The following is a 23305-nucleotide window of genomic DNA, read 5'->3' on the forward strand; positions in this document are numbered from 1 at the left end:
ATATAGTAGTGGGGGGATATAGTAGTGTGGATATAGTAGTGGGGGGATATAGTAGTGGGGGGATATAGTAGTGTGGATATAGTAGTGGGGGATATAGTAGTGGGGATATAGTTGTGTGGATATAGTAGTGTGGATATAGTAGTGGGGGGATATAGTAGTGTGGATATAGTAGTGTGGGGATATAGTAGTGGGGGGATATAGTAGTGGGGGGATATAGTAGTGGGGGGATATAGTAGTGGGGGGATATAGTAGTGTGGATATAGTAGTGGGGGGATATAGTTGTGTGGATATAGTAGTGGGGGGATATAGTTGTGTGGATATAGTAGTGGGGGGATATAGTTGTGTGGATATAGTAGTGGGGGGATATAGTTGTGTGGATATAGTAGTGGGGGGATATAGTTGTGTGGATATAGTAGTGGGGGGATATAGTAGTGTGGATATAGTAGTGGGGGGATATAGTAGTGTGGATATAGTAGTGGGGGGATATAGTAGTGTGGATATAGTAGTGTGGGGATATAGTAGTGGGGATATAGTTGTGTGGATATAGTAGTGGGGGGATATAGTAGTGGGGGGATATAGTAGTGTGGGGATATAGTAGTGGGGGGATATAGTAGTGGGGGGATATAGTAGTGTGGATATAGTAGTGGGGGGATATAGTAGTGTGGATATAGTAGTGGGGGGATATAGTAGTGTGGATATAGTAGTGTGGATATAGTAGTGGGGGGATATAGTAGTGGGGATATAGTTGTGTGGATATAGTAGTGGGGGGATATAGTAGTGGGGGGATATAGTAGTGTGGATATAGTAGTGGGGGGATATAGTAGTGGGGGGATATAGTAGTGTGGATATAGTAGTGGGGGATATAGTAGTGGGGATATAGTTGTGTGGATATAGTAGTGGGGGGATATAGTTGTGTGGATATAGTAGTGTGGATATAGTAGTGGGGGGATATAGTAGTGTGGATATAGTAGTGTGGGGATATAGTAGTGGGGGGATATAGTAGTGGGGGGATATAGTAGTGGGGGGATATAGTAGTGTGGATATAGTAGTGGGGGGATATAGTTGTGTGGATATAGTAGTGGGGGGATATAGTTGTGTGGATATAGTAGTGGGGGGATATAGTTGTGTGGATATAGTAGTGGGGGGATATAGTTGTGTGGATATAGTAGTGGGGGGATATAGTTGTGTGGATATAGTAGTGGGGGGATATAGTTGTGTGGATATAGTAGTGGGGGGATATAGTTGTGTGGATATAGTAGTGTGGGGATATAGTAGTGTGGGGATATAGTAGTGTGGGGATATAGTAGTGTGGGGATATAGTAGTGTGGGGATATAGTAGTGGGGGGATATAGTAGTGTGGGGATATAGTAGTGGGGGGATATAGTAGTGTGGGATATAGTAGTGGGGATGGCTGTGCCAGGCTAGTAATCTCTACTACACAATGAGGCCTGCTGGTGGTCATATTTGTCTGGGTCATACAATTCTATGTTATATAGCTGACCCGACCCCGGCCCCCCATCACAGTCAGGAATGACAATGTGGCCCCCAGAGAAAAAAAGTTTGGTGACCCCTGGTCTAATCGAATAGATGAGCCAAAATAACTGGGGATGTTTTTTAATGGGCCTCGACTCGTTACAAAGTATGAATAGGCGGGGCTTAAAGTAGAAAAAGGTTGAGAACCCCTGCTTTACAGAATTCAGACTTATTTCAAACTTGTGCAAAGCTGATTCAGTATATCAACGGTTTGCTGTCAGTCAAATAAAAACTGACTGGTTCGTTTTCCACACACTGTTGTTCATTGTTTTCCAACTGTGCATGTTTTTGAAAAAAGGTCACAGGATAAAATGCTTATTGACCGAATTAGGTCGGGCCGGAGGACGGGAAAATATTCGGCTCTTGGTCATTTGTACGGCATGACCTTGAACCAAATATTTTCCCGCCCAGCCCTCCCACTCAGGCAGCAAGTACATATTATTTCAGTTCCTGTTATTATTAGAGCTCTTATTAATTCCTATTCACTACCTGACACAGAAAAAGGAAAAGAGCAGCTTATAACTGTGGTTTGATATCGTCTGGTCATATACGACCTCTCATGAAATATGCACAGACGGAAAAAAAAAAAAATTGAGAAGGAAGAAACGGAACGCACTGGTGTCTAGGTTCTCGTGTCGGTAGCGTGCGTTGTTAACGAAGCCAAGCATGTGCAGTTTCTCATCGGGAACTGAAAAATATACCCATGAGCGCTCGCTTTTTTCTGATCAGCGATCAAAGCGAGTCAGGTTTTGTATCCGTATCATGCAGCGAGCGTATCCATAATGAGGTCTGTGAGAAACAGCAGCACCTCACACCTGCTCCTGGGGGAGGTAATGAGGAGGAGCGTGGGCCAGCGTGCCCTCGCTTGCATGATGGTCCAACCACGGTTTCACCAAGAAATTCCTCTACGTGTGTGAAAGAGTTTCAAATCATTGCATGGCTACTTGAGGTCACGGTCAAATGACGGGAGCTTGTTAAGAATTCAAAAACGACACAATGATGGAACAGAAAGCCTGTGGTCGTAAAACCCCACTCACATTGGTTATGTAAGGCTCGATGGCCTGCGCCGTCCTCTTCAGCAGTGCTTTGGCCAGGTCATACGCCTGCTTGTTCAGGTTCTGGGAAGAAAAAAAATTATTCAGAAATGTTACTATCACATATCCAGTGAAATCGAGACCATAAGGATTGATTTTTACAATAATTTTCTTCATCAATACTGACAGTATGTCGTATTTGTCTTCACCCAAAGTCTTTAATTGCATTTCATTCCATCGAACTCAATTAGACAACAAACAGGTCAATCACTGGATCACAAGAACCGACCGAATAAGAGACAGGAAACAAAGAAAAAAAAAAAAACGATCAGGATCTATAACCAAAAATAAACACAAACAGAACAAGATATAAATAGGTAAACAGGGCAAGAGTGATGCTCGAGAGAGCGATAAAAAGAAAGACAGGAAACTTAAACCAGAACGTCAAGGACGTAGTCGCTCATCTGGCCGGCCATCAAAACAACCATGACCTCAAACAGAACTGAAACGTGAGAACGAGAGAGAGGACCAACCTCCACAACTAATTCTTTACAACAGGAACATCAACAAAATGACTCAATTTTGTTCTCCAAGCAAAGATCGACCCAAAACCTCGATCAGAACTGAATTCGCATGATAAATGAGAGGAGATACAATTCTAGTCAGAAGAAAACATGGTCAAGTTGACCTCATTACGAATCTGTTAGCAAAAATTTGACAATACAATGGCCAAGTTTTGTGCAGAAGGTCGAGTTATTTCAAATAAAACAATCAATCAGAGCTGAAATCCATTGAGAACTGAGGAAGGGAAGAGATGTATGATTTAAATGAAAATAAACAAAATGTTAACAAGGCGGCACGGTGGTGTAGTGGTTAGCGCTGTCGCCTCACAGCAAGAAGGTCCGGGTTCGAGCTCCGTGGCCGGCGAGGGCCTTTCTGTGCGGAGTTTGCATGTTCTCCCCGTGTCCGCGTGGGTTTCCTCCGGGTGCTCCGGTTTCCCCCACAGTCCAAAGACATGCAGGTTAGGTTAACTGGTGACTCTAAATTGACCGTAGGTGTGAATGTGAGTGTGAATGGTTGTCTGTGTCTATGTGTCAGCCCTGTGATGACCTGGCGACTTGTCCAGGGTGTACCCCGCCTTTCGCCCGTAGTCAGCTGGGATAGGCTCCAGCTTGCCTGCGACCCTGTAGAACAGGATAAAGCGGCTACAGATAATGAGATGAGATGTTAACAACAAGAAACAAACAACCAAGTTTTGTCCCCCAAGGGAAGATCGACCCAAAACATCAAGTGAGAACTGCAAGAGGAGATATAATACTTGTGAGAAGTCCGAAAACTCATGAAAGGAGATACCTCAAGATTGAAGGGCAACTGGAAACATCTGGCTTATGCATCCCAGCCAACAACACCCTTTTTGTTGTGTCTCACTTTTTGTTTATCAACACCTTGAGACCTCAAGAACGGCATAGGAATAGATTTAAGCATTAACGATAAATCTAATATAGTAATTTTTACAATTAAAAGTGATTCATATAAGTAGCGGTCCTCTGAGTGAATGACCTTGAGATCGGTGACGTCACAGCACGCCATTTCCACGATGCTAAAACACAGAGCTGACTGCAACTCTGATCCTCCATTTTGAGCTAATTTATCACCATGCCACGTAGATGTGTTGCTGGCGGGTGCAGCAAGATGGCAGAAGGTGGATTTATGTTGCATTCATGACCCAAGAATGTTCAAACTGCAAAGATTTGAATGCGAGAAATTCACGGACTGGGCGCCTATGAAGTGGTTTCTCTGCTCTGCACATTTTACTGAAGACTTCTACGAGACCTCTGATCTGTCAAGGAGTGTTGGCTATAAGCCCGTATTGAAAGAGGGTGCAGTACCAACAATTAAAGAAAAAGAAAACCAAGTTCAGTTGCACCAGTTCTCCCGGAGTGTGAGCTGAGCAGTAATGGCGGAGTACTCAGTATGAAGAAAATGGAGAATGAGTGGATCAGTCGTCTGATTTCTCCGCTGGATATGCTTGCCTCAGCAGCAATATCTCACCCTTATGCGGAAGCAAATGAACAAAGAACTGAAAGTCAGATTCTTTCAAAAACAAATCGGCCACAAAATCAGCCTTCAAGAAGCGAGAACACGGACAGGTAAGATGCGACTCTCATTTGGTTACATAACAGCACTTCTTGTTTACCTGCATTTAGATTAATCCATGTAACTTGTGTGTCTAAGTTACCGGTATAAGATTATTTAATTTGCTTCAGAATGTGATTGTCTCAGTTCATCTGATTATTTAATTAGCCTTTTACGTTTTATCAGTGAAAATGCACACATGTATGTTGCATAAGTTATAAACACCCATCCTGTTTTAATGAGGGTCACATAAGACCATCAGTTCAATTCCATCCAATTCTCTCGACAGCTTTGTTCTCTGGCTGTATTTCGTAAGGTGGAGGCCTCCGTGGCCGACGTGTTACTATCGGATTCACTTTCCGATGGTTCAAACTGACACGGTTCTACGTGTGGAGCAATAGCATGTACACACACCAATTTCAGGAACATCCAAAGAATCTCCAATCAATCCAAACGAAGAGGCCATTGCAACCGCTCTTGCTTGCCAAGTCTGGCTTTGGTCTATAGCACCAGTTCCCGCTGTGACGTCACGCACTCAGGGGTAGCTGGCTCAGCTCGAATGCTAACTTTGTGGTCGATTTCAACTCTCAAAAATGCATATCTATTTTTTATTCCCAATTACGCAGCATACAAGAGTCAAGGATGGAGATACTATCCACTCAGAAATGTATTTAAGAATAAAGGTTCTGCGTATCTGCTTTAAGTTGACCGAATCAGCAGCTCGTTAGCCAAGGTTTTACAATACAAATGACCGAGTGTTGTACAGAACGACAAGTTCTTTCAAACAAAACAATCAGAACTGAAATCCACTGAGAACTGAGGGAGGAGATACGATTTAACTGAAAATAAACAAATTGTTTACAACAAGAAACCAAACAAGCAAGTTTTGTTCCTCAAGGGAAGATCGACCCAAAACATCAATCAAAACTGGAATCAGAGAGGAGATACCATTCTCGTAAGAGGCCTGGAAGATTTGTTAATTTGGCCGAATTAGTAACTCATTCAGAAGTTTGACAAAACAACGACCAAGTTTTGTGCGGAGTGACGAGTTCTTTCCAACAAAACCAGAACGGAAATCCTTGCAGAACTGATGGAGGAGATACGATTTAACTTAATTGTGGACGACTGATGGACGACAGACGCCACGCCATGGCAGTAACTCATCGGCCTCTTGGACAGACGAGCTAGAAACAAAACATGAGATAAAGAGGGAAACAAGGGTGAGAGTGATGCAAAGACAGACGGGAAGCTTAAATAAATGGAGCCTTTGTACAGTCACGTGACCCCCATAGCAACGGTAGCTACGACGCCATGACAGGAGGCAGTTTGTAGCGCTTCATTCAGAGGAGTTAGTCGTTATTGATCGGTATGGGAAGGTTTTGCTGCGTTTTTGGATGTGCAAATCATTCTGAACAACATAAGAGAGCCATGATTTTTTTAATTTAGAAAATTTAAATAAAAATTCATCATCGGGAGGAAAAAAACGAGAGAGATTTCTAAACTTAAAAGGGGAAAAAAATATTTGGTGCGACTTGGTGTCGAACAGAGAGGTCAAAAACCTCAACGGTATGCTCACTTCATTTCCACGATGGTACGAATTCCAAATTTAAAAAAAAATAATAATAAAATTTCAGAATGTGCTTTTTTTTGTTGGAATCAGCCATTTACAAGGAACAGATGTACATGTTTTTGCTTTCATCATTCGAACTGCTGCTTCAGCTGCACACACTAATGCTCCAACATGCAAGTGGGCTCGACCCCAGCCAGCCATACACTTACAGCCAGCTGATAACACACTGCTGCTGTTTTTAACAGCTGTCTAAGGTCTCTCGGGGGTTTCACCGAGCTGCTGCGAGTCATTAACCTACGTAGAAATAAGCTGAAGCTTGGTGACCCGTTGTCGATTACCAGTGGAAATAAACAAAGTCATCCCTCAGGAATGCCAACCTTTCCGATTAGAATCTTCACATTTTCAGTTGCTTTACCTACGAAGATAGATCTCACCCAGCCAGCCACAAAAAAAACCTGGGAAGCTTCTCGGCTTTTGTAGGCCTTGATGTAACCTTTTGTGCAAAGACTCGCAGCAAGTAGGTCACAATGTCAGGGAATTCCACACCAGGCCACATTTCCATCGATTCCAAAAAAAAAAAAAAAAAAAAGCTTCGTGACACTGTAGGGATCGATATTACTGACGCATTCTATTTTTTTCACAAGTTTTACTCTTTTTCATGGCCTAACTAACGAGTCCCGATATTTCAGGAGAGAAGGCACACGTTCTGCCTTTCTTCTCATTATTGTAACCTGCCTCCTGTCATGGCGCCGGTGTTACCGTTGCTATGGCGGTCACATGATGGTCAGAGATAAATAAACAGAACACAAGGCAGAGACAGAACTCTGATAGAACGCAACAGAACATGAGAACATGAAACCAAGAGAACGCTGGACAGGCAGGTTTTTTTTGAATACCAAACTAAAAGAATCCCAGACAGGCAGAAACAGTAGAAGGTGAGAGACAGAGACACAGAGAGAGAGAGAGCGCAAGAACTACAGCATGTGACAGACAACATAAGACGTGTTGCTCGCCTTTGGAGAATGCCAAAATGTTAGACTGACGAAACAAGAGACAAACAGGAGCCTCGACAGACTGCACTAGGCATGTAATGATTCACCTAAATTACGATTCAATATCAGGTTTATGATTCGATTTTCCCCACTAATTAATATATTAAAAAAATAAAATTTATCTTTTATTTATATATTTAAAAAAAATATATAGCCCCCCCAAATCACAACATTTATTTTCCTATTCTTTATCAACTGAAATATTCCTTATGGTTAAAAAAAAAACAAAAAAAAAAAACACCCACAACATTTTCCTATTCTTTATCAGCTGAAATATTCATTATGGTTTAAAATAAAATAAATAATAATTAAAAAAAAAAAAACACCCACAACATTTTCCTATGCTTTACCAACTGAAATGCTCCTTATGGTTTAAAAAAAAATTACATTTAAAAAAAAAAAAAAAAAAAACACCCCCAACATTTTCCTATTGTTTACCAGCTGAAAATTCCTTATGGTTTTAAAAAAATAAAAAACCACCCACAACATTTTCCAATTGTTTACCAGCTGAAATATTCCTTATGATTTATATAAAAAAAAAAAAAACACCCCCAACATTTTCCTATTCTTTATCAGCTGAAATATTCATTATGGTTTAAAAAAAAATAAATAAATTAAAAAAAACCCAACATCTTCCTATTCTTTATCAGCTGAAATATTCCTTACGGTTTTAAAAAAATTAAATAAAAAACACCCCCAACATTTTCCAATTGTTTACCAGCTGAAATATTCCTTCTGGCTTAAAAAAAAAAAAAAAAAAACATCCCCAACATTTTCCTATTCTTTATCAGCTGAAATATTCATTATGGTTTAAAAAAAATAAAATAAATAAATAAATAAACCACAACATTTTCCTATTCTTTATCAGCTGGAATATTCATTATGGTTTAAAAAAATAAATAATAAATTTAAAAAAAAACACCCACAACATTTTCCTATTCTTTATCAGCTGGAATATTCATTATGGTTTAAAAAAATAAATAATAAATTAAAAAAAAAACACCCACAACATTTTCCTATAATTTATCAACTGAAATATTCCTTACGGTTTAAAAAAAATTAAATAATTAAATAAAAAAAACACCCCCAACATTTTCCAATTGCTTACCAGCTGAAATATTCATTGTGTTTTTTTTTTTAAAAACTAATAAATAAATAAATAAATAAATAAATACACAACATTTATTTTCCTATTCTTTATCAACTGAAATTCCTTGTGGTTTATTATTTAAAAAAATAAAATAAACAAACAAAACAAAGGCAGCCCAACATTTTCCTTTTCATCATCAACTGAAATCTTCCTTATGGTTTTAAAAAACGGTCAGCTGCAGGACCCCTCCGTCCCTGCGGCTCCTATTACAGAGCACGTGGACCTGAACACCACAGTAAAAGGAGTCATATTTAATTCTTCACATTTATTTAAGAACAATAATCAGAACGATTTTTACAATAGAACGCTTTTTTTAAAAACAAAATTTGTTTTACAATACAACATTTCTCTAACAGATCCTTTTTAACAAGTATTAAGAGATTAAAATGGCACATGAACCATTTATAGTTCTAATTAATTTATAATTCAAACGACCAAGTCGGAGAGCTGATTTCTTCTCTCTGTAATGTGTCTTCACTCCCCTCCCTCCCTTCCTCTCCACTGCCCATCACAACCCTGACGGAGGTGTTGAGTGAAGTACAGCAGGAGACCGACTGCCCATTTGAAATTAAAAAGTCATTTTCTATGGCTAGCTAACTTGATGTTTACAAAGTGAGATCAGATTCCAACATGATCTCGCTATGAATTTCCTAACAGAACGTTAACTAACTTAATATGGAGTATGTCTGAAGGCATCTCGCACCTTTTTTTGAAGAAAAAAAAAAAAGGTCCTCTGCCCTCCATCTTTTGCTGCTTGGGGGGTTCTGACATTGCAAAGCAGGGTAGGTTTCTACATGGTCATAGTGCCTGCACCCTCTCCTGTTTTTGAGCAGGTGTTCTTTCCGCTTGGTCCTAGTGCCGACACACTTTTTTTTCCCCCCCAGACCTGTGTGCGCACGCGGCATATAATGGTCAGGGAAACACTGATCAAGTTAATAACAAATAGGCCTTTTCTGATGAAGATTTTGTGAATTTTTTCCTTCCTCCTTTGACTTCTCTCTTTATCTTTCAGCAGTCTGTAAAAACAGAGCTCCGATTTCTTGTTAAATCTATTTGTACAGTCAAATCGCACAGCAGCTCCTTCACATTTTAGATCCGTTTTGTGCATTTTCACTATATTAGAGCTGTTACACTTCTGCCTACGGTGAAGTCACATGTATTCCCACTACTGTACTTTATTTTATGCCCTCTGCTGTCTAAATAACGCAACTACAGCTTGGAAAAACTAAAGATTACGCAGGCTGATAATTGCAATTCTTTTTTTTTTATTTCATCAGTTCGAATGGTCATAAATTTGTAGTGCGTCACACAATACATCATTACATGCCTAGACAGAACGCTAGAATTTGAGAAGCTGAACACGCAAGACGAACGGAACCCTAAAACAGACCGAATGTTAGTACGCTCGACAGTTAGAACCCGAGACAGACAGAATGAGAGATACATAAATGTGAAAGAGAGAAAATGAATGAAATACAGAGAACCCACCACACAAGGCCATCAATCACAGCGAGTTTCAACGCACAAGAGCCTTTCGACTCGACACTAACTCTCAGAGTCAATTATAGCTCACTGATTAGCTCGCACACACCCCGTGAAAATGTATATATTTTTTTTTACATCAGAAAAAAAATGAGACCACGATAAATAATTTAAAAACTTTTCCCACCTTTAATGTGACCTACTGTATAACCTCATCTCATCTCATTATCTCTAGCCACTTTATCCTGTTCTACAGGGTCGCAAGCAAGCTGGAGCCTATCCCAGCTGACTACGGGTGAAAGGCGGGGTACACCCTGGACAAGTCGCCAGGTCATCACAGGGCTGACACATAGACACAGACAACCATTCACACTCACATTCACACCTACGCTCAATTTAGAGTCACCAGTTAACCTAACCTGCATGTCTTTGGACTGTGGGGGAAACCGGAGCACTCGGAGGAAACCCATGCGGACACGGGGAGAACATGCAAACTCCACACAGAAAGGCCCTCGCCGGCCCCGGGGCTCGAACCCAGGACCTTCTTGCTGTGAGGCAACAGCGCTAACCACTACACCACCGTGCCGCCCACTGTATAACCTGTACAATTCAATACCAAACAAATCTGCTTGGGAGGAAAAGCATTTAAAAAAAAAACCAAAAAAACGTACAATAAGCTGGTTGCATAAGTGTGCACACCCTTAAACTAATATTTTGTTGAAGCATCTTTTGATTTAATTACAGCATTCAGTCTTTTTGGGTCGGAGTCTATCAGTCTGCCACATCTAGACTTGGCAATATTTGCCCACTCTTCCTTGCAAAAGCATTCTAAATCTGCCAGATTGCGAGGATGTCTCTTGTGCACAGCCCTCTTCAGGTCACCCCACAGATTTTCAATTGGATTTAGGTCTGGGCTCTGGCTGGGCCATTCCAAAACTTTTTTTTTTTGGTCATTGTCGTGCTGAAAGATGAAATTCCTCTCCATCTTCAGCTTTCAAGCAGACACCTGAAGGTTTTGGGCCAAAACTGACTGGTATTTAGAACTGTTCATGATTCCCTCCACCTTGACTAAAGCCCCTGTTCCAGCTGAAGAAAAACAACCCCAAAACATGATGCTGCCACCACCATGCTTCACCGTGGGTATGGGGTTCTTTTGGTGATGTGCAGTGTTGTTTTTGCACCAAACATACCTTTTGGAATTGTCGCCAAAAAGTTCAACCTTGGTTTAATCAGACCATAAAACATTTTCCCACATGCTTTTGGGAGAGTTGATGATTTTTTTTGCAAAATTTAGCCGGGCCTGGATGTTTTTCTTTGTAAGAAAAGGCTTCCATCTTGCGACCCTACCCCATAGTCCAGATATATGGAGAATACAGGAGACTGTTGTCACATACAGTACACAACCAGTACTTGCCAGAAATCCCTTCAGTGTTGCTGTAGGCCTCTCGGGAGCCTCCCTGACCAGTTTTCATCTTGTCTTTTCATCAATTTTGGAGGGACGTCCAGTTCTCGGTATTGTCACTGTTGTCCCATATTTTCTCCACTTCTTGATGACGGTCTTCACTGTGCTCCATGGTATATCTAACGCTGTAGAAATGTTTTTGCACCCTTCTCCTGACAGATCCCTTTCAACAATGAGATCCCTTTGATGCTTTGTAAGCTCTCTGTGAACGCTGGCTTTTACTGGAGGATGCAACTGAGTAAATGTCTGAACTTTATTTGGGGTTAATCAGAGTCATTTTAATTGATGGCAGGTGTGAACCCAAAAAGACTGAATGCTGTAATTAAATCAAAAGGTGCTTCAACAAAGTATTAGTTTAAGGGTGTGCACACTTATGCAACCAGCTTATTGTACGCTTTTTTATTTTTCCCCCCTAACAGATTTGTTTATTTTTCAATTGAATTGTACAGGTCATGTTAAAGGTGGGAAAAGTTTTGAAAATTATTTATCATGGTCTCATTTTAACGGGGTGTGTAGACTTTTTATATCCACTGTAAATGGTGATTAATTGTTCCTCCATGATGAGAACAGCAGCTCTGTGCTTGGTACCTTGTGTGCTGGAACTAAGTTGACCAGGACGGTGTCCAGGAGCTCCTGAGAAACAGAGTCCCCCTCACACACGATCGAGCTCATCAGGTCCACCATGTGCATGTGCACCTTCTGATTGTGTCCGTTACTGAAAAGAGAGAGAGAGACACAGACAGACAGACAGAGACACGTCAGCAATACTGAAACACTTTCCCGCACATACACAGAAATCTCTCATTATCTCTGACCAAGAAAAGAAGCAAACAAAGGTGAGTCACGATGCACTTATATCTGTCTGGCACTTAACAAATCATTTTATCTGAAACATGGAATAATCTGCACACAAGATACGTTTCTGCAGGTGTGTGTGTGTGTGTGTGTGTGTGTGTGTGTGTGTGTGTGTGTGTGTGTAGGAGGCATCTGCAGTTTCTTTTTTATTCATCAACGCATGAGCTCATCACTGCGCCACTGTGTTTCCTCTCAGCGAGGACGGCTCCAGCTGAGATGACTAACCGTTAATACACCGCATACACGAGAAGGAAGTCCCACCTGGGACGGATGGATGGACACACACACACACACACACACACCCCCAACTGTCATACTGAAGTATAATACCGGCGGACTGGAAGCTGACAGCTCATTACAACATAATAAATAAGCCAGAGCTTTGCATTTCCATCAGCGAGCTAGAAATTATAGACCTGCGCTTCTGCATTATGAGCGCTGGGACTGTGTGCGTGCGCGCGTGTGTGTGTGCGGGGTAAGGATTTCTGGATGAAAGCACAGACGCACTTGATCACTTGGAAGAGCGTTCTGTACAGTTGAGTAAATATTTCATTGCTGTCCTCCAACTCGAAGCAGATGTTGTAGGATTTCACCCAAGCGATATTCTGTCAGGAAAGAGGGGATAAAAAAAATTAAACAACAAATGTTGAACAGACGACTGTAAAAGTACTTAATAAAAATAAAAGGAAAAAAAATCATGACGCATACCTCCAGCAAGTAAAAATATCGATTGAACTGGGCGCTTTTAGTGTCCTCCAAGCCTTTCAGCTGTCGGGTTATGAACATAAATATATCCTGTGACAGGACAAGGAGAAGAAGAGGAGCACAGAAGCATTAGGTTGATGTCCTAAACCCTCCAGATACAATGTATTCAAGTGGATTAAGACATCACTAAAATGTTTAACACTCGACATCAAAGAAGGGGTGAGAATGTGTGTGAACCACCCCACCCCGACACCAACAGCATGGACTGAGGCTACATCCACACGACAACGGCAACGAGATGTTATTTAAAAATATATCGCGTCCAAATGGGCAACAATCAGTAAAATATCAGGTCCATATGGCAACGCAACGCTTGCTGAAAACGATGCAATACACATGCCACACCTCTAGGGGCGCTGTAAGACGGTCCCTTCGGAGACACCAGAACAATAGAAGAAGTAAGGATGCATATTAGCCACAAAGTCAGGAAAATCTGTTTGTAAAATTACATTATAATGACCAAATACAATGAAAAGTATTTTTCCAGTCTCACCTGTGAAAGGTAATCCCATGTGATCTCGTTTGGACGGTAAACCTGTTGGTACAGTTAAACGCAGCTAATCTTTATTCTCCGCTTTGACCTCTCCAAAATGGCGGCGAGGATGACCTATGATTCTACGCGGAAGGCGGTGTCTTTAATGGTCCGGAATAAATTGAATGCTAATTAAATAATGATTAATTTGCTCCTCTATGCCCTTTTTGAGGAATGTATTGTAGGACTTAAACCCACATCTGAAGAGGTGAGATCGCTCTTTTTTTCTCTATTTTTGCTGGCGGGATTGATTCTCTCTCTCTCTCTCTCTCTCTCTCTCTCACTTTGCACCATTACACAATAAATATTCACAGTGAAAATATTTTGTAAGTGCGTTTCATGAACCAAGTTATAGGATTTGTTGACAACTCGCATCGCAATGAGAAGCTCATTGGCACTACTGGTGTTAAGAATCAGACCATTTCATAAATGAATATTTTGCTGTAGAGCTGCAGTGTTTGTACAATTGCATGTTTTTGCTTCACTATTACTGTCACTATTCTGCTTCTTGCATTACTACTGTGAACTAACACTGAACATAATAATAATAATAATAATAATAATAATAATATCCAAGCTCGTGTTTCACTCTCACTAGTGCTCTGTAAGGCTTTTTCCTGGTGATATTCGTTACACTTCTACCCGGCGTGAAGCACTCACAGTCATGTGGTTGTGACGTCATCGTAAACAAATCCGTTTTACTCATCCAGACGACTTCACAACGGCAACGTTGCCAGATCTTTCCACTCTGGAACCCGTTCTCAAAAAGATTGCGTTTTGGGCACCCAAAACGCCGGTGCCGTGTGGACGCCAGGCCTAAACGATAAGCAATTGTATCGGAGTCACCTGAATCCGTTGCCGTGTGGACAGGGCCTGAGACTCCTCCAGCACTAAAGTCTCGTCCTTCTGGTTACTAATCTGTTTGCCAGAAACACCATGAACATACCAGAGGTGGACAAAGTACCCAACTTCATTACTGAAGTCAAAGTACAGATCCCGGTGGTCAAATGTTCCTCCGATACAAGTGAAAGTTGTCCAGTCAAATTTTTACTTCAGTACTGAAATACTTGCTTTTAAAAGTACATTTTGTGTCAACGCATCATTGTATTATTGCCACAACGCTTACAAAACCTAATGCCAGAAATGTGAATTCACAAAATGAACGCATGCTGAGCCATCATGGTGGTTTAACGTTAAGCTAGCTCGTCAATGAAACTCCACCCGACATGCTAGCAAACTCTTTTCAAACTCGAAATCGTATTGGGTACCTAACGCTACTAGAAAAGAAAGATTTCTACACTCGGTTTATTTGGTGAGATTATGCTAAAACACATTTCTGAAAGGATTTCAGACAAGTTAACGTTTGTCATGTTAGCGTAACTCCATTTTTACATGCTAACTAAGTGTGTCCAAGTTAACTAGCTATGTGTTAGCCATGGACAAGGCGACGGTAACTTGGCGGGCAAATCCATAGAAAGTCATTTGACTAACCAGACTGCACAGCTACATTTGCAATGTTATCGCTAGCTCTAACAGCACACGCCACTTCGTTGCAAGCTTTCTCTTGGAATAAAACATTTATATCCCTCAATATGCTTCTGCAGATCGGACGGCGAGTTTTTGTACGCCGTGATGTGGTTCGTTTTCGACAAACAAAAGCAAACACTTAAAACGAAACAAATCTTTAATCCTTTCAGAAAACTGAAACATGGGTTCTAGGTATGGCCATGAGTGCGTGCATCCTCCAGAAGAACCACCTCTTTCCATTCTGCCATCAACTGATCGTGTTAAATAATACTGCTGAGAAATAACTGAACTTGATTTTATACAGTCTATGGACGTGACGGGAGCCTAGCGATTACTGATCGGCTGCCTCAGTGTCACCTGGGGGGAAAAGAAAAAAAAAAAATCACATTTTAGGAAAGAAAAGAAAAAAACATCCGCTTTCAACGCTGCTTCATAGGAACGAGTAACGAGGACCTTGATAGAAATCTTGTGGAGTGAAAAGTACGATATTTGCCTTTCAAATGTAGTCAAGTCAGTCATAAGTTTCCAAAAAAAAACTCACTCAAATAAAGTACAGATACTCAAAAAGTGTACTTAAGTACAGTACTCAAGTAAATGTACTTCGCTACTGCCCACCTCTGGATAATACCATTCAAACATGAAGGAAGCTATTGAAGAAAAGCTATTTGACCTTGCTGTGACCTTTCAAAATCTAAATCAGTTCACCTTCTGACTACAATAATAATTCCATATACATCCGACTCGCTCTCGAGAGATCATGCTAACAAGGATCTTGGACAGACAGACGATCTGGGTGTTGCAGAAATCAACGTTCTATTAATTACGCATCCAATATACCTGCATGGCCCAGAGAGTTAAAACCACAGACTAAAATTAATGGACAAAGCCTCCATGATGTCATTAATAGGATTTCTCAAGAGCAGATATGAAGCTCAAATCAGGAAGCTATAGACCCCTTTCACTGACGTCACCCGAAACCGGAAGTAAACAGACCCTGCGCCATTTTGGAAGACCAACAAACTCGTGATAAGGGGATAATAACGGCAGCGGTATGTGAACCCACGAGAATAAAGTGGAGTGGCAAACGACTTAAACAAATCTGAGCTGTTTTATTTATGATTTATTGGCCCAACAGTAGACTTGAAAGAAACCTGTGTGAGACTTGGCAAAAAACTGTGGATATAATGGATAAGTCTGTGCATGATCTGCGGACACTGAGGTAAGCAAACGCAAGAAATTCAGATTTAAAACATGCTAAATTGGCGCCAAGTTGATAACTGTATGAGGAGCAAGCCTCCCAGACTTCTACAATTTAATAATAATAATAATAATAATAATAATAATAATAATAATAATTTAGGATGGTTTGGGGCTTGCTCTCCCTCCTATTATATAAATAAAGTATAGTTGTTGTGTAGGCATTAGGGCTGTAACGATACACCCAACTCACGATTCGAATCGCGATTTTTGACCCACGATTCGATACGCCCACGATTTTTTTTTAAATGTTTTTTTAAAAGTAGTAAATTTGACTTAACATTTACTTACTTACATTAACTATTTAATAAATAATTCAGACCACTGCAGAGAATGAGTAATATGTATGCAAAAATGAACAAATGTATACCCAAATATTGTTTTATTTCTCAAAATAATACTGTTGAGCCGGAAGCTCTGTTTTTTTCGGTTCTGAAAAAGTCATTTTTCCAAATCGTGTAAATCCGTTAAGATTTTTTTTTTTTGGGGGGGGGGGGGGGGGGGGGGGGGGCAGGCTCTCTCACTGTCTCACTCTCATAGGGTCAATGATTTTCTGTGATCGCGGAAAACAGATGGAAATTACGGAATTTTTATGGTGAAACATTGCTCGCGTGTCAAAATGTAACTGCCGCAGAAGGCTTCCGCCCAAGCAGACATGCCTTCAGTGTTGCCAGATATTGCTAACGTTTTCCACCCCAAAATATGTTCAAAACCAGCCAAAGAGCACCTAAACCTGCCCAATCTGGCAACACTGCATGCCTTTCCAGTCAAGTGATTGTGATTGGCTTGTGGCACACCTAGCCAGCCAATGAGCTGCTTGTTTACAGATTCGCTCCCCGCGTCGCAACCAGAATGGCGACCGCTTAAAAGAAATGAATGCTCTGCCAGTGGCGAGTGTGGACGTTGCGTGACTCGCAGAAGACTGTCGCAGGTCGGCGAAAAAAAGACTTACTAATAGATATAAAAAAATAAAAGTAATTTAAGTAAGTTTAAAATGTAATTTAAATAAAAAGTAAAGTATTCATAAATTGAAGTTTGGAAGCGCCTCTGTTTTTGGGCTGAGGAGAAGTTTGAAAGGGTGTACCGCGATTCTGCCTTCTTGTATCGCGATACGGATCGTGGCTCTGTGTATCGCGATTTCGATACGCATATCGTTACAGCCCTAGTAGGCATATATCATAAATACATATGTATAATGGATAAATTAGCCTAAATTATGGATACCTTAATAGTAACAAGTATTAATTTTTCAACTGAAAAGATATATTATTAAAAGATAAATATCAACAAGATTACCTTGGCCATAACTATGTGTAGGTTATTCTTAATAACAGCTGTAATATCACGAACCAAGCCACTAACAACATAATTGTAAGCCTGTAGCCCTTTGTAGGCTTTCAAGTCATCAGCAGTGTAGGCAGTGTTCGAACTACGGGGGTACTCGGGGGATCCGAGATCCCCTGAAACAGACATGAGATCCCTTGAAAACATGATTTGGGAAATGTTGGGGGGTCTCTAAAATATTGGCAAAATGATGTTTATTGACATAGCAATCGTGTGTAACGGGAAGCATTTGCATATCCGAAGTGTTGTGTTTACATCAAAGATAAAATAAACCGATATGACAACGACTGCTGCTGCCAGGTTGGTTGTTGAGCAGCCTGACTGTTTTGTTTTTTTTTCTTGCGTGTGGTATCATTGTTGACGCGAGGTTGTTTTTTGAACATGCCAATGCGGACACGATTTCCCCTGATGAGTTATGACTTCAGACGCGATGCGTGTGTGGAGTCCACATGATATGTGCGTAAGATAGGCTTCTCATGTGTTTGGAGATCCGCGCTCCGAGACAAGCGCAAGCACCCCCCCAAGGGAAAAAAAGGGACCCCCCCGAAAATATCGGCATAGTTCGAACACTGAGTGTAGGCACTGGGTGTAAACAACAAATAGTTTACAATGTCTGGGGAGCAAACAGATGGCAGAATTGGTGTCCGGTCCTCCTTATGTTTCCATTCTCCCTTGCCGCGAGTCTTATCATATGGGTCAAACCCATCAATCACAGCCAGTTTCTCCACATACCGTGCCCTTTCTGCAGCTAGTAATGTACTCACATAACCAGAATTATCAGCCATCGTGTCACTTTACTCTCACTCGTACTTTGTTTTATATTGTGAGTGCATGTACTTGGTCTTCCAATATGGCGCCTAACAAAATCTCACGGCATGGTGACGTCATGCGGTAGCCCTCTATAGGTGTTGCCATCTTGGCAGTGCTTGACTCTGCCTAACTCCCGGCTAGTCCATAAATGGAGAAAGGGGCGGGGATAGTGAAGCCTGGCTGCTGCAATTGTCTGACTGGAACACGCCTACTAACCTCGAAGTTAACAGGCTAGCTATGCAAGCTAGCCAACAAGCTACTGGATAAACTAAAAGAAGCCGCTCCATAAGGTGTAGACCATAACCACAACAGCCAGTTTACTAAAAAAATAAAATTACTCAATCCCCGGGCATGTAACCGTCCGATAACCTATTTGCTGAAGAAGCGTCGTCTTTTCAGTCTTAATAACTGTTAGAAGAGTAGCAATTGCAAGATGGTCAGTCTACGATGTCACATAGCACAGGGCAGTGGCGGCTCCTGAATTTTTTTTCAGGGGGGGCAACTTTCCCCCATTATGTCTACACGGACCATAAATGTCCACAGGACTGAAGTAAATTGACCTAGGTAGCAAGTCAATAGTCAACCAAACCCAGAAAAACACCACGGTGACTGGAGCCCTCAGTTTCATCTTTGCCTCGTAGAGCTAACTCGAACACTCCACAAAATTTCACGCATTGGGTGAGCCGGTTTAATATGTGCCTGTTCTTGCTCACCTCATCGTTGTGGCGGTGAACTGTTAGCCTGTAGCCCTCATCCGGTTGTGTAGCGATGTTTACTCTCCCAAAAGCCGAAAATTTCAGGCAGCTGCCCATGTGAATCTTTGATGACTCATGTTTTTTTATTTTCTCCGACAAATGATGCGTGTCCGAAACTCCAGTGACCGTCCAAGCAGTGTTGTCCGTGGAGCCACCTCCAGGGTGGAAAAGTAAGCAGGGGCAGCAGAAAACCGCTGAGGCGTCCTCACAGCCAGCTCGCCAGGATTTGCGCTGGGACCATGTTGAAGTAAAACCTCAAGTATATGATTTCCCCCCCTTGTCGAAATTTGTTTTATGTTTAGATTTGGTCGAGGGGGGTCCAGCTTGTTTTGTTGCCAATTTAGCTTGATTTGATGGCTGACTAAATGGAACTTCTTTTAAGGACCGCACTGAATTGCTTTCCGCATCTATCTCACCTCAGAAACTGAGCGGATCGAACCACAGACATATAAACATAGACGCCGCATTGAGCTGGTGGCCCGTTGCTGGGATACGTCAGAGCGTCCGCCATATTTGATGTGGCAAATCTTCCCCGTAAACCAATGCAAGTAAATGGACTGAACATCATAAAGCCCCTTTCTACAATAATATTTAACTCGATGCCTTTTATTCACCCATTAAGACACACACGTACTGTAAATATTTGGGAAACAAACAGGCATCAAAACAACATATATAACTTTTAATGTGATGGTTATAAATAGTGCGAAATACCCTGTACACTGCAAACTAGCGACAGATACGCGATAGATAGCTCAGGTAAGCTAATCAGTCAGCATACCGTAGCAAGCTACCAAAACCTGAGGCCACAATAACCAACCTACAAGACTGAATATGATAAATGATGGAATTAGTGGAAAAACTGGAAATAGTGAATGAAAATAAAAATGTACTGTTTTATTTATTGAGTCACCACACAGACCTACTCTCGTTGAATAAAGTGAGCTGAATGACCGCCAAACTGAGTTCGGCCCGGTTCTAACGTCATACCAAAACAAAATACATCACTGATTCCTTCACATTCAGAAAGGTTAAAAACGTTCATCATACGCTCAAAAACGTTCATCATAGTGTGGCACTGTATTCTCTAATTCTCACTGCTCATAACTCTACACCTCCCCGGTGGAGATGAGCTGGGAAACTGAAGACTGAAGGAACAGTATTGAAAAGTATTTTTCCAGTCTCACCTGTGAAAGGTAATCCCATGTGATCTCGTTTGGACGGTAAACCTGTTGGTACAGTTAAACGCAGCACATGAATGAGGCATCTTTATTCTCGGCTACTGTCTAGACGCTATACCAGAGACGGTTGAAGAATCTCCACTTTGCCACATCCAATATGGCGGCGAGGATGACGTATGATTCTACGCAGAATGCGGCGTCTATGTTTATATGTCTATAGCCCTATTCGCACGGGATAAGTATTACCTGTGGACCTCTGGTAATTCGGAATAATTGCAGAGAATGTCTGAGTTCTTAGTCCCGTGCGAATGCGCCATGTCCGTAATTTGCCAAGTAATAATTCCGCCGCGAATTACCTACTGCGTTTCGGCAAAACACAGACGTCCAGTGGTAATACAAGTCCCGTGTGAATGCGCATGTCTGTGTTTGTAATTATTAAACACGCGTCTCTTGTACTTTTCTGGAGTGAATATCTCAAAAAATTAGAATACCATGAAAAAGTTCCTTTATTCATAATTGAATTCAAAAAGGTAAACTTTCATATATTCTATATTCATTACATGTAAAGTGAAATATTTAAAGAACAGTGTGGTTATGAATCATTGTTTCGAACTGTTGTTGGTAAGCGGACTCCCCCCAAACCGCTATTAGATTTAAAGTTTTCTCCCGCGTCCAGTGGCGCATCTTACCGCTTCGCTTCGCCATTTTGAACTCCTGTCTACAAGACGAAATAGGATGTTGTGAACTTACGACACATCCGGTCACAATGTCTGTAAACTCAGTGAATTACAGACTTTTGCTTATCGCGTCCGAATGCGCCACACAATAACACAGAGGTGCGGGGGTAATTGCGAATTACCAGAGGTCCATAGGTAATACTTATCCCGTGCGAATAGGGCTTATGGGATCGAACGCAACTTTGCCGCGCTGCGCAGTGACGTAAGCACGTTAGGGCAAGCCCCCCCGGAACCCATAGAGATTGCATTGAAGTGTCAGTCAGGAGAAAAAAATATATTATATATTTTAACATGGGACTCTATCAGTGAACTCTTGGGCGATTTTCAGCATGACTGAAATCGCCCCAAAAGGGGCAGTACTCTAGAAGCAAGACCACCCTGATTGGACAATGATACCCAGAGACAGATTAAAACGGCCTCGAGCAGCACTGGTGAAAGTTTGTTTTAAAAAAAGAAAAAAAACTTTTTTTTTTTTTCGTTCTGGCAGTGCGTCGCCCAATCGCCCTTATGCACCAGCCACTCTTGGCACAGGGTATTTGATATGAAAAACTAGATAGAACTCGATGCCAACGGCGTCGATGGGGATGCCTCCGCCTGGTAGGCTACACGCCTTATTAAGTTGTGATTTGGGGATGGACGTTTGACCTCACAGTAATCTTGACCTGTGACCTTTTAACCTCAAAATCTAATCAGTTCATGTTTGTCCCAAAGCACACAAATGGTGAAAGTTTGGTGAAATTCCTTTCATTTGCCTTGGAGATATTGTGTTCACAAGGTTTTCGGACAGACATTTGACCTCACAGTGACCTTGACCTTCGACCTTTTGATCTCAAAATCTAATCATTTCATCTTTGTCCCAAAGTGCACAAATGGTGAAAGTTTGGTGAAATTCCTTTCATTAGTCTTTAAGATATGGTGTTCACAAAGTTTGGGGATGGACATTTGACCTCACCGTAATCTTGACCTGTGACCTTTTAACCTCAATCTAATCAGTTCATGTTTGTCCCAAAGCGCACAAATGGTGAAAGTTTGGTTAAATTCCTTTCATTAGCCTTTGAGATATCACGTTCACAAGGTTTCGGGACGGACGGACGGACAACCCGCAAACATAATGCCTCCTGCACCTTAAAGTGGCGGAGGCATAATCAACCAAACCCGCAATATATTTAAGAGATGTGTTTCTTGGTGAATGATGGACTGTTGCTATGTGAATCTTCATGCCGAATGGATATTATTTCTGCGTCAAACTCCAAAATGTAATTTTTTTAGTCACTCAAGCTGTCAAATTGTCAGTCTGAGCCTGAGTTACTGACGGGGAGAGCCAGGTAAACTTCATCGGCAGCGACTACATCAAAAATACTGAACGGTAAATACAATCTTATAAAGTGAGTTAAAGTAACTGGCAGGTGTAGTCGTGTGTAAAAGTTGTTTGCGCATGGAAAAGCTCTTCGATGAAAAGAAGCAAGGCTCCATAAAATTCTTCATTTTCTGAGCTATGTTCTAAAGTAATGTAACGTAACAAAACAAACCTAGCTGTCACTCAAATCAGCCCCGCCCCTAATTAGGCATAAATGTATGGCTCAATACAATTTAAACTGTTGAATTATATAATATAAAAATTCACACACACCCTGTACAGTTGTCACAAAGAAGGAAGCTAGCTATAGAGACCAAAACCACCTTTCGTACCAGGCTGTAAACATTTGTTTTCACTGTGAAGTTGGACACAAACATGACTGTCTGCAGGAATTGACACACTTTCAGAGCCAGCTCCAAGTGGCCATTCAAGGAACCGCAGATTTCAACACTTCCGCACTGGCTTCACTTTTCAGGACCAGGAGGTTGCTGCTTGGTTCAAGGGTACCAAGAGCATGCTGGTCACATGATCTCTTTTTTCGTGAAACAAACTGCTCCATTTCCGGGAACCATCTGCACTTGCGATGTGACCAATAGCTCCGAATTACAACTGACATGCATGAAAGGTTAGATCGTTACACAACCAATTATTTATAACTTAAAATAAGCTCTTCAATAGCTTTCAACCAACACCAGCCGTGTGCTGCTGTGATCTACAGTGACTGAGAAAGAGGCAGTGGAAGCCGGTCAGTTTAGCCGACTTTGGA

At 41.4% G+C, this 23305-nt stretch overlaps 1 protein-coding gene across 2 annotated transcripts in view; it reads right to left on the reverse strand.

The window, feature by feature from the left end:
* Positions 1-23305, reverse strand: part of pds5b (PDS5 cohesin associated factor B) — a 157270-nt gene that overhangs the window by 108335 nt on the left and 25630 nt on the right. For both annotated transcript variants that reach the window (XM_060897739.1, XM_060897738.1), the window contains exons 4-7: positions 12983-13069; positions 12782-12879; positions 12008-12134; positions 2571-2651 (exon numbers count right to left, since the gene is read on the reverse strand). In XM_060897739.1, coding sequence (XP_060753722.1) covers positions 2571-2651; positions 12008-12134; positions 12782-12879; positions 12983-13069 — 393 coding nt within the window. The remainder of the gene's footprint in view (positions 1-2570; positions 2652-12007; positions 12135-12781; positions 12880-12982; positions 13070-23305) is intronic.

This window comes from Neoarius graeffei, chromosome 17, assembly GCF_027579695.1.
Source record: "Neoarius graeffei isolate fNeoGra1 chromosome 17, fNeoGra1.pri, whole genome shotgun sequence".
Taxonomy (NCBI): domain Eukaryota; kingdom Metazoa; phylum Chordata; class Actinopteri; order Siluriformes; family Ariidae; genus Neoarius; species Neoarius graeffei.